The 12500-nt window shown below is 38.5% G+C and overlaps 1 protein-coding gene across 1 annotated transcript in view; it reads left to right on the top strand.

Annotated features, from left to right (window-relative positions):
- The window catches only part of dgkg (diacylglycerol kinase, gamma), a gene marked incomplete at both ends in the record, with an annotated part of 107261 nt that overhangs the window by 21444 nt on the left and 73317 nt on the right, over positions 1-12500 (top strand). The window contains 7 exons of the mRNA XM_080038632.1: positions 3085-3204; positions 3889-4006; positions 4460-4548; positions 7547-7663; positions 8667-8765; positions 10658-10768; positions 11118-11191. Of these exons, the coding sequence (XP_079894758.1) occupies positions 3085-3204; positions 3889-4006; positions 4460-4548; positions 7547-7663; positions 8667-8765; positions 10658-10768; positions 11118-11191 (728 nt within the window). The remainder of the gene's footprint in view (positions 1-3084; positions 3205-3888; positions 4007-4459; positions 4549-7546; positions 7664-8666; positions 8766-10657; positions 10769-11117; positions 11192-12500) is intronic.

Here is a 12500-nt window from a genome sequence, read left to right as displayed (position 1 = left end):
CCTCCTCTGTGCTGCTTCTGGCATTATGAGATTCAACTTTATTTACTTTACACATACTTTTGAGAGATTATTAAGAATGAAGAAGAATTAAACATGTCTCCCTTCTCCTACACTGCACCCAAGTACCAGGAGAATCCATGCAATGGGTGGGTATATATACAGGTCCTTCTCATATAATTAGCATATTGTGATAAAGTTGATTATTTTCCATAATGTAATGATAATAATTGAACTTTCATATATTTTAGATTCATTGCACACCAACTGAAATATTTCAGGTCTTTTGTTGTTTTAATACTGATGATTTTGGCATACAGCTCATGAAAACCCCAAATTCCTATCTCAAAAAATTAGCATATCATGAAAAGGTACTCTAAAGGAGCTCTTAACCTAATCATCTGAATCAACTAATTAACTCTAAACACCTGCAAAAGATTCCTAAGGCTTTTAAAAACTCCCAGCCTGGTTCATTACTCAAAACCGCAATCATGGGTAAGACTGCCGACCTGACTGCTGTCCAGAAAGCCATCATTGACACCCTCAAGCAAGAGGGTAAGACACAGAAAGACATTTCTGAGCGAATAGGCTGTTCCCAGAGTGCTGTATCAAGGCACCTCAGTGGGAAGTCTGTGGGAAGGAAAAAGTGTGGCAGAAAACGCTGCACAACCAGAAGAGGTGACCGGACCCTGAGGAGGATTGTGAAGAAGGGCCGATTCCAGACCTTGGGGGACCTGCGGAAGCAGTGGACTGAGTCTGGAGTAGAAACATCCAGAGCCACCGTGCACAGGCGTGTGCAGGAAATGGGCTACAGGTGCCGCATTCCCCAGGTCAAGCCACTTTTGAACCAGAAACAGCGGCAGAAGCGCCTGACCTGGGCTACAGAGAAGCAGCACTGGACTGTTGCTCAGTGGTCCAAAGTACTTTTTTCGGATGAAAGCAAATTTTGCATGTCATTCGGAAATCAAGGTGCCAGAGTCTGGAGGAAGACTGGGGAGAAGGAAATGCCAAAATGCCTGAAGTCCAGTGTCAAGTACCCACAGTCAGTGATGGTCTGGGGTGCCATGTCAGCTGCTGGTGTTGGTCCACTGTGTTTTATCAAAGGCAGGGTCAATGCAGCTAGCTATCAGGAGATTTTGGAGCACTTCATGCTTCCATCTGCTGAAAAGCTTTATGGAGATGAAGATTTCATTTTTCAACAAGACCTGGCACCTGCTCACAGTGCCAAAACCACTGGTAAATGGTTTACTGACCATGGTATTACTGTGCTCAATTGGCCTGCCAACTCTCCTGACCTGAACCCCATAGAGAATCTGTGGGATATTGTGAAGAGGAAGTTGAGAGACACCAGACCCAACACTGTGGATGAGCTTAAGGCCGCTATCGAAGCATCCTGGGCCTCCATAACACCTCAGCAGTGCCACAGGCTGATTGCCTCCATGCCACGCCGCATTGAAGCAGTCATTTCTGCGAAAGGATTCCCGACCAAGTATTGAGTGCATAACTGAACATAATTATTTGAAGGTTGACTTTTTTGTATTAAAAACACTTTTCTTTTATTGGTCGGATGAAATATGCTAATTTTTTGAGATAGGAATTTGGGGTTTTCATGAGCTGTATGCCAAAATCATCAGTATTAAAACAACAAAAGACCTGAAATATTTCAGTTGGTGTGCAATGAATCTAAAATATATGAAAGTTCAATTATTATCATTACATTATGGAAAATAATCAACTTTATCACAATATGCTAATTATATGAGAAGGACCTGTATGTTTGAGTAGAATGAACATTTTGGTTTTATAATATAAACTACTGGCAACATTTCTACCAAATTCCAATACATGTTTTGTCATTAAAGAGCATTTTCAATAAGTAATGTAGAGATGAAGACTGAAGAAAAATCCAGACTGGTCTCTTCATTTTTGAGCTAGTATAGAGTAACAAATTGAGGGCATCCCACCAGAAAGTGCAATAAGCAGAAAGTGCAAGAATCTGTGCTATGTACAAGTAATAACAAAATGTACAGATGTACACAAAACATGTGAATTATTGGATACAGCTCCGGAAAAAATTAAGAGACCAGTCTTGATTTTCTTTCCATCTTCATCTCTACATAACTTAATGAAAATGCTCTTTATGACAAAAAATATATCGGAATTTGGTAGAAATGTTGTCAGTAGTTTATATTATAAAACCAAAAACACTGAACATTTGGAGTGGTCTCTTATTTTTTTCCGGAGCTGTATATGGATCGCTGGATTAAGGGGATGCTATAAATATAAATAAATGCTATAAATATAAGTATATTCTTAGGATTATATATATATACATATTAAGGTGGAGTGAGTATGCTATATTTACCCACCGTCAATGCCAGCTCTTATGCTGCTATCCCTCCACTGACACACAGAAAGTGGATTTTAGTTCTTGAAAAGAGAAGAAAAACAACCACAAATCTTTCTTTTTCAGCAAAGGTTCTACAAAGGCAAAAGGCTGTGTTTTTTCGATTGGAAGCACCTGGTCTTATTTATTATTTAAGAGTCGGTTATTTGGCAACAAAATATGACTAGAAAGAAAACCTTTAAAATATTCAAACTGAAAACAGACTTTTTGTACATTTTATTCTCAAGGAGGAATGAATAGTGAACTGAGCTGAGAATAATCATTACTTCTACATCTAATGTTTTTGTTGGCTGATTCTCTTAAGTGATTGAGGGACTATTTTTGAGCAGATTTCCAACTGGTGGGTCAGTTTTGACTTGGAAGAAGCAGACAACATTGAATACATTTATTTTTAGACATAGCAAAGTACAAAACAAACCAAAAAGCACAGCAAAAAATGATGTTCAGACTATTTCACAAATACAAAATAAAAAAAATATTCCAATCCATATGATATGCCTGAAAATTTGATTCTAATATAATTTAAAACTTAATTTTTTTTTCACAGTTACATACAACTCATATTAACACAGACTAAATATTTAATTATAATTTAAACAGCTAATTTCTATATTATTATCTATATCTATATCATTTAAAACAGTTAAACTCATATTAACCCAGACTCTATCACTGTCTAGATCCTGAAGGAGATGATGGAGGAGATCGACTATGACAGAGACGGGACGGTGACTCTGGAGGAGTGGATCAGAGGAGGCCTCACCACCATCCCTCTGCTGGTGCTGCTGGGCATGGACACGGTACACAGACGCCTCTTCTGTCTGTCTGTCTGTCTGTCTGTCTGTCTGTCCGTCTGTCTGTCCGTCTGTCTGTCTGTCTGTCCGTCTGTCCGTCTGTCCGTCCGTCCGTCCGTCCGTCCGTCCGTCCGTCCGTCCGTCCGTCCGTCCGTCCGTCCATCCATCCATCCATCCATCCATCCATCCATCCATTTATCCATCTATCCATCTATCCATCTATCTATCTATCTATCTATCTATCTATCTATCTATCTATCTATCTATCTATCTATCTATCCATCCATCCATCCATCCATCCATCCATCCATCCATCCATCCATCCATCCATCCATCCATCCATCCATCCATCCATCCATCCATCCATCCATCCATCCATCCATCCATCCACCCACCCATCCATCCATCCATCCATATGTGTTAAGAACAGCAAATGACAGGACGAGTTGACATTATTCTCTACATTTCTTTATTTTGACTCTCACAGAACCACACAAAACAAAAACACAACACTCTCACTGGCTTTTGTGGACCTCCTCTTCCAGAATGTCTTTTGAAACCGTAACAGTGTTGACTGTATGACTTCATTATGCATATACAGTAGATGCAGAGTTGGATTTTTTTATTTATTTTTTGCCATACCGATATAGCAAAGTTTCAACACGTAATCTTTTCTCTGCCTTCTCCCAGAATGTCCAGGAAGACGGTCAGCACGTGTGGAGCCTGAAACACTTCAACAAACCAGCGTACTGTAACTACTGCCACACCATGCTGCTGGGGGTCCGCAAGCAGGGGCTCTGCTGCTCCAGTGAGTTCAACCTCTATATGAATGCAATACTGATTTTACTTTGTTAAGAATAGATTAGATTAGAACATACTTTATTCATCTATGAAGGGAAAATGGAGTATCCAGCAGCTTACAAAAAAAAAAGCAATCCATATAATATATAAAAATGTTTCTTCGGGTTTTTCTTAGCTCCTGTCCTGCACCAGTGTCGGGGGGCGACACTGAGAAATACAGAGAGAGTTTTGTGGAGCTGATAAGGCTTAATCAACTTTGTGTCAACTCCTTTGGCGACTACTTGAATATAAGCAACGTTAATTTATATAAAAAAGTTACGCACTATTCAGTAGCTTTATAAAGAGACAGGACAATAAATTGAAAGATGGCATGAAATTGTGAAATTGACAATAGGTCAGTTTTCTTTCCACTATTTAAGAATTAAACCAAACTTGTTGTCTGTTGTTGTGTTTCCTACAGTATGCAAGTACACAGTGCACGAGCGGTGTGTGTCCAAAGACATCGCTGCCTGTATCAGCACCTACGCCAAGTCACGCAGACACACCAACGTAAGAGCAACACACACACATGATGAAAAGGCTTCATTATGCTCATTTAAATGTCATGCTCATAACATTGGGGATGATGCTAAGAGGGGAATAAGACAGGGACACTGACTGTTTGTTAAGCAGATAACTACTGGCCCCATGGTCTGCTGTATGTGTGAGGTAATCTCCTGTATTTTAGCAGTGACGTTATTAAGCAAATTTCACTGGTTCAAGTCACACGCTAATGATTTTTTTGCTCCAGTTCTGGGCTATAGACCAAAAACAAACTGTTACTGCCTTTACTGCCCCTTGCAAAACCTCACTCACTGTCACTCATCTTCAACAATGAAACCTTCCTAAAAAAAATTAAAATTATAATTAGGAAAAATTGTCAACAAATGCTTAGCAGCTATATCTACTGGCCCCATGGTCTGCTGTGTGTGAGGTCTGCAAGGCTACTTAACCAGTTAGCATCCTTTGTATTTTATCAGAGATGTGATTAGGGTTCATTTCACTGGCTCAAGTCACATGATGGTTGCTTCAAGCTCCCATATTATACACTTTTCGGTTCTATTATACACCATATTATATGGTCTTAGTGGTCCCTAATACGTTTTTCTTTAATTGCTTGCTGAAAAAAACTTTCAGATAATTTATTGTACTATGCTGATGTTCAGCTAATCTCACAATGGCCTATTTTTTAAAAAGAGCTGCAGCTCCCCTCGTAAATATACAATCTTTGAGCTCCCCCCGCCCCCTGTCCGGAAGCGAAGCCAGATACGCCTCGCCCTCTGTCTGTCAGGGCCGTGGACCAATAAGAAATAGGGGTGTGGGCTGCACAGTGGAAGCTTCTGGCTTTCCAGTTTTTGAGGTCAGAAACGAGGAGAATTCTGACTGGAGTATATTGGGGGGGAGGGGTGGGGGTTTCAGAAAGGGGGAGAGTGAGAAAAGGAGAGATTGTTATTTTTTTTAATATTTTGGCAGTCTCTAGGCACACCGTGGACCCATGGATATGTTAGAACACATTTAAAAAGTGCATTTAGCATAATATGTGACCTTTCAGTTTCTGTGTTATGACCAAAATGTACTTGGTTTGCTTCCCTAAAGTTTTTATAAAGAGAAAATTGTCAACAAGTTTGATAATCATTTTAATCGTTTATCAAGCAATAACTTGTTTTCAAGTGTTCCAATAATGTGAGGTGTTTGCTGTTATTATCTGTTTTTTATCATGGTACATTTTACAATGATAAAAGAAGCAATTTTTACATGTGGTCTTTGACTTTTTTGAACTTTTCTTGGCACAATTCTCATAATTGCTCATCTTCTGTATTTTATTAGTGATGTCATTAAGCTAATTTCTAAGGCTCAAGTCACATGCTAGTTATTACTTTGCTCCAGTTCTGGGATATGACCAAAACTTACTGTCAGGCCTCTGCCCAAACCAACCTTCCAAAAAAAAATGTTTTATCATGACAATATAAATCACCCATAATTTTTATAACACTTTTCAAGTTTCTTCAAACGTGAGAAAATGCTGCTTCTACTTGGTTTTATTTTATTGAAATATCAACACATACAAAACAAGCAATTTGAAGAGGGGCGACTGTGGCTCAGTTGGTAGAGCGGGTCGGCTGATGATCAAAGGGTTGGAGGTTCGATCCCCGCCCTGCCACCTGTGTCATAGTTATTGAGTCCTTGGGCAAGACACTTCACCCATGCACCTTGCCTCGTGTGAATGTCGATAGTTAGCCTGCTATCGGTGTATGAATGTGTGTGTGAATGGTAACGTGGGAAAGGAAAACAGGTCTCCCTTGAAAAAGAGTCTTTGGTCTCAATGGGGTTTACCTGTAGAAATAAAGGTTAAAAAAAAAAAAGATATGATATGATGTCGACTTATTTGAACAGTTCATACTGTATGCCTTTTGCAAGATTTTCTGATATTTTATAGACTTAAAAGTGTATATTTTGATTGTTAATGGATGACTTAAAGCCTTGGGTTCTTCTGACCCAGTTGCAGTTTTAAACATGTGTGTCTACTTTGCTAAAATATGAAACAGTTTTTACTTTTGTTGAAGCTAGACGAGGACAAATTGTGCAACAGAGTTTTAGCAAAAAAGCTTGAAATCAAGAAAATGGACCTTCTAGCTTTTTATCCGCTTACACTATTTTATTTTTAGCCCCATTGTTGTGTTAATCGCCTCTAGATTATCCGTTTTTGGGAGGTTTTAATCAGTCTAGTTGCTTTTGTTTCAGTGTTGATTAATTATAACTTAAAACAATATTGTACTTTTTAGTTTATAACATCTTAAACTGCTTTGTACATTTTGCTCCAAACCATATATTATGTTTAGATCTTGACTTAAAGGTGGAGTCAGTGATTCTGGAGAACGCTTGTTGTCAAAATCACTTTTTATCAAAATCAGTGAATATCTCCTCACCATCTCCTTCTTGTCCGTACTGTGTGCGTGCACTGAAAAAAAAAATCAGTGTTAATACACAGCCTAGGCTCTGTAAACAGGTGTGTTGCTAGCTACGGTGGGCTCCCTTTGTTTTCATACCAGTTCACAGAGCCTAAGCTGTGTATTAATACCAGATATTTTTATCAGCACACACACACACACACAGTACGGACAGGTAGCAGATCGTGAGGGGATATTCTCTGACTTCCATAAAAAAGAGATTTTGACAACAAGCGTTCTCCAGAATCGCTGACTCCTCCTTTAAGGACTAATCAAAAATGCTAAAATTCGCCTAAATTAAACGCTGAATAACATTGAATCCTGCATCCTTCACTTCTTCCTACTCCTTTTCAGGCATATCAATTCAATATACTGTACTTCATTTTTTTTCTTTTTTGTGAAATAATTTGAACATTGTTTTTGTTTATTGTATTTTCATGCTTTTAATTTTGTTTTGTATTTTTGATATGTCTGAAATAAATGTAATCAATCAATCAATCAATCAATCAATCAATCACTCACTCACTCACCCTGTCTGTTGTCTGTCTCTCTGGCTGTAGGCTATGCAGCATGTTTGGATGGAGGGGAACTCTCCCACAAAGTGCGACCGCTGTCACAGAAGCATCAAGTGTTACCAGGGCCTAACGGGGCTGCACTGTGTATGGTGCCAAATCACTGTGAGTTAGTGTTTCATGCGCACACACACACACACACACACACACACGCACACACGCACACACGCACACACACACACACACACACACACACACGCGCGCGCATTAATCACTAAATGTATGTTTGTTTGTGGTTATGTCTTCAAAAACTGATTTCAAAAAAGTTTAAAAAAAAAAGATAAACAATGGTTGGCGATACTTTTAAAATCCACTAGATGTCACCAGAGTCTTTGCAATTGCCCAACAATAAACCTTCTGTCAAACCTCTCAAGTTCAGCCAGCAGTTCATTATTTTCAGCAAATATTTGTACCTTTGGATTATATAGTATAGAACATGGCCTTTCAAACAGTCAATAGTATATTCCCCTTAGTTTAAACGGCTTTAAAAGTTTAGTTTTTATGTGAGACAGACAATACAAGGAACCATGAAGTTATACAAGACATAGAGACCACAAGACATACACAGACAGTCACACAAATAAATAAAATAAAATAAGAGTAAAGTAAAATAAAACTAGCAGTTGCATTGCCAAATTAAATATTCTATGTGTTTCAGTTTTTCGTACTGATGTTATTTGAAATCCTCACAGACTTACATATGGATTAATACGCCTTAATAAACTTCTTATGTTTGTGTCTCTCCTCTGTCAACAGTTTGTCAAACTCAACATTTTATTTTATTGAAATGTTTTATTTCTATTCATATTTTTCATTCGCATTTCTAGTTTCAATTCTATACTTGATGTATTTTAATCTTGATGTATTTCCTGCCCCCTGTAAAGCACTTTGAATGGCCTTGTATCTGAATTGTGCTATAGAAATAAACTTGCCTCTCCTTGCCAAAACTAGAACATGGCCTTTCAAAAAGTAAAAAGTATATTCCCCTAAGCATAAACAGCTTTAAAAGTGTAGCTTGTTATTCTGGTGTTCTTTAATAAACTCACAGATTTACAGATGGATAATTACGCCCACAATTCTTATGTTTGTGCCTCTCCTCTCTCCGTAGCTCCATAATAAATGTGCGTCTCATGTGAAGCCGGAATGTGACGGAGGAGCTTTGAGAGACCACACACTGCTGCCCTCCTACATCTGCCCTGTTGTGTTGGTGAGAACGCTTCCCCCTCTGCCATCCATACAATAACACTGCCATCCATACATTCCCCTGCTATTCAAATACAATAATTCATATGTGTGCAACTGAAACTATGTTAACTTCCACTGATGAATGATAATTATTCTGGTTTTAGTATAACATCAGTCATTGAAAAAAATCCTTTTCAGAGAACGTGTGCTCAATGTTTTGATTGTACAGTGGGTCTGTTAAAGGTGGAGTAAATCAGTGAATATCTCCTCACCATCTGACACCTGTCTGTACTGTTTGTGAGCTGGAAAAAAAATCTGGTGTTAATACACAGCCTAGGCTCTGTAAACCTGTATGTAAACAAATGGTATGTAAACAAAGAAACATGCCCATTTTACAGAGCCTAGGCTGTGTATTAACACTGGATATTTTTTTCAGTGAACACACAGCATGGGGACAGGTATCGAATATTCACCAATTTTGACAAAAAGTGATTTTGACAACAGGCGTTCAGCCTTCAGAGTTGCTGACTCCACCTTTAAGGTCACTGAAAAAAAACATGTTTTGGAACATGTGAGCTCACTGTTGTGATTGTACAGTTGGATTGTTAATTATACTGTAGTCTTAGTTACCAGGTTGCTTCTAAATGTTCATAGGAACAGTGATGATAGCCAGTTTAAATTAAATGTATGTGACGTCAGGGATTCGGAAACTAATAATAATAGAAATTGGAAATACACACTCAGTTTCTAGTTCATAAGGCACACTGAGTTATTTGTGATTCAGTCTTATATGACTGTCCTGACCTCATGAAGGGTTATGGTCATTTTCTATGTTGTTGTTTGTTGTTTGTTCAAATGTATTGTGTTCTGTAGAGAGGCACGGCCCACGCTCTCTGACGTACATGTGTGGGACAAAATAATAGAAAATATACGGTGGCCCGGAAGGTCAAGACACAAAAACGTTTCAGCAAACACAGCAGCAACCTTGAAAAAAGACAAGAATTCTCAAAACACGTGTTAAGAAATCCACCACGTTTCACAAAACCCAACAAATTGTCATGAAATAGATTAATAGTTAATTAGGAAGAAACACCTCTTGAGATGAATTATCTCATTTTCGAGGTGTTCGTCAAACACAAATATACAGGAAATACAAAAGGCAAAATGTATTCAAGTATACACAAAGCTCTCTCAAGCCTAACTGCTCTGAGACCCAATGATCCCCAAAACATGACGACATTCCATACAACACAATGACACAAGAAAGCGTTAACAGAAGTTATTTTTTCAGCCATATGTTGAGAACAATATGAATATAAATTGGAACATTTCTATAAGCAATTTAAAACCTCTTCTTTGCTGTGAAAACATCAGTGTTATCAGACACAAGACGTCACTTATGCCTGTATTAGTGACACGCTGCCATTAAACAGAATTCTTCTAACTAACAAATAGTGTCAGACCGTGTGTCCAACCGACACCTGCCTCAATTTCACACAATTTAGTGATGATTCTATTCTCGGGTGAATCTGTCTGACTGCCCAGTTCCCCCCACATGCACCTGCAGGATATTTCAAGTTCATTTTGAGTTACAGAGATACAATTTAATGCAGGTAAAACAGGTAGATTTATCGCTTATAACATTTTCAAGTTAGGCAATTTTCCTTCTCTATGCTTTTGTATGTTGTAATGAATCAGTGTAAAGTGTAAATCTGTGCATCAGACCATCAGTCTCCCTTTTTTATTTTATTTTTTGTTACTTTGTTACCAGACAGGACATTATAACTAAGAACAAATTCTTATGTACAAAGACGGCCTGGCAAAAGACAAAAGCCTTTTGAAGCGAAGGGGGGCCAGGGGGCTGAAAAGAAGGTATAATTAAATGTTTAAAAGTAACATCCCCTCTTTCCCCAGGACCGTCATTCTGTGGTGAAGCGTGGGGAGGGGGATTCGCCCCCCAGCACCAGCCCTGATGACTCCAACCAGACCTTCAAATTCAACCCGGGAGACGGACACGCACTGCAGGTACTTTTTAATTCAGCATCCTTGTATGTGTTAAAGGTTCACCTATTATGCAATACGCACTGTTTCATGGATTTTCAACATTAATATGTGTCCCGGTGTGACTAGAGACTCCCACAGTATGAGAAAAAAGCCTCTCTCTTTTTCTCTCCATTTCCACCTTCTTAAAATCTCTGTTCGAAAAACCCAGGCAGATTTCTCGAAGCCACACCAATGATAACAATTCCTAGTACAAACCTAAATTGCAATTTCTAACCTGAAAATGAGAATACAGTGTGACCTTTTAAAGTAACCAATCGTAGCAAGTTAGCGGAGCCTCGAGACCTTTCTTGTTTTTCTTCCCTCTCCCCAGATCACCCCTCTCCCTGGGACTCATCCTCTACTGGTCCTGGTCAACCCCAAGAGTGGAGGGAGGCAGGGGGAGAGGTAAGCTAGCAAATGAATGTGTACAATTTAGGAATTTCTAGGTGTTTATTAACATTTTATATATAATGATTTTTAAATTTTAGTATTTCCTTTTTTCAAACTGCATAAACCCAGAAATAGCTAAAATGACCCTTTTATATGAGGTCTTTTCATTCATTGTGTGACAATCACAGCTCACTCAGGGATACAGATTTTCTTTGTAAAGGGCGCCGTAGTATCTGCAACACCCTGCTGCTCTTCTGAATGCTGCATTTAAGGATGAAAAGGCCACAACTGTACAAGCTTTTAAATGAACGCTTTTATAGTAGATTTGCTTCCCACTTATACAACAGAGGGCCAATGGCAGCCTGTTGCATCTGCCTCTGTCTCACACACATCACCATAGCAACACACACTTTATTACCATCACAAAAGGAAATTATTTTCTTTTTACAAGTTGTTACGAGAACAGAAAAATAATCATTTTGAACAGGAAACCAGAGGCTATTGTGCAGGAGCTATTCATGTCTGAGTGCACACTGAGATTGCCTCTTTCATAATAACAGTTTTAGTTTGATTGATGACAAGGTATTAGAAGTTGTATAAGCTTTTCGTTCCCTACAACACAGATAATACAAGTTAGAAATAGATTTTATATAATTGTGCTGAATTGATGTTTATGAATTGACTTATTTAAATGTATCAAAGCCTCTTGTACATGTGTGTAGTGTAGCTTTCCAATACACACCAACCAGTTATGGAAAGAGTGAGATATCAGATATTGACTTAAAGGTGGAGTCAGTGATTCTGGAGAATGCTTGTTATCAAAATCAGCAAATATATCTATATGATCAGGCAGCTATCTGTGTGTACTGCGTGTGCATTGGAAAAAAAAGCCTAGGGTCTGTATAGCTAGCAACATGCCCTTTTACAGAGCCTAGGCTGTGTATTAACACCTGCCACCAGCCTTCACACAGTACGGACAGGTAGTGAATCGTGAGAAGATATTTACTGATTTTGAGAAAAAGTTTTAATAAATACAAGTAAAGTCAAACACATGCATTAAAAAAACATTTATTAGCAGTAAAGTGTAGCTGAAGGTAAGAATAGTCACTGGTTGGTTATGTTATTGTTAAGTTGTTCTACCTGGCTTTGGAATGGGTTAAAATCACAGAGCTATGACTCAGTAGCCATTTATTGCACCATCTGATCATCGAATTGATATAATGTGAGTCATATTGCAACCTGAATGGATTTGTATTTTTAAACCCATCCAGTACATCCAGAGTGACATGCAGTGAACCTGCTAGATTGCTGTTATTTCACAGTA

The sequence above is a fragment of the Ammodytes marinus genome (assembly GCF_949987685.1).
Source record: "Ammodytes marinus genome assembly, chromosome: 12".
Lineage (NCBI taxonomy): Eukaryota > Metazoa > Chordata > Actinopteri > Uranoscopiformes > Ammodytidae > Ammodytes > Ammodytes marinus.
This window is presented reverse-complemented; position numbering and strand designations above follow the sequence as displayed.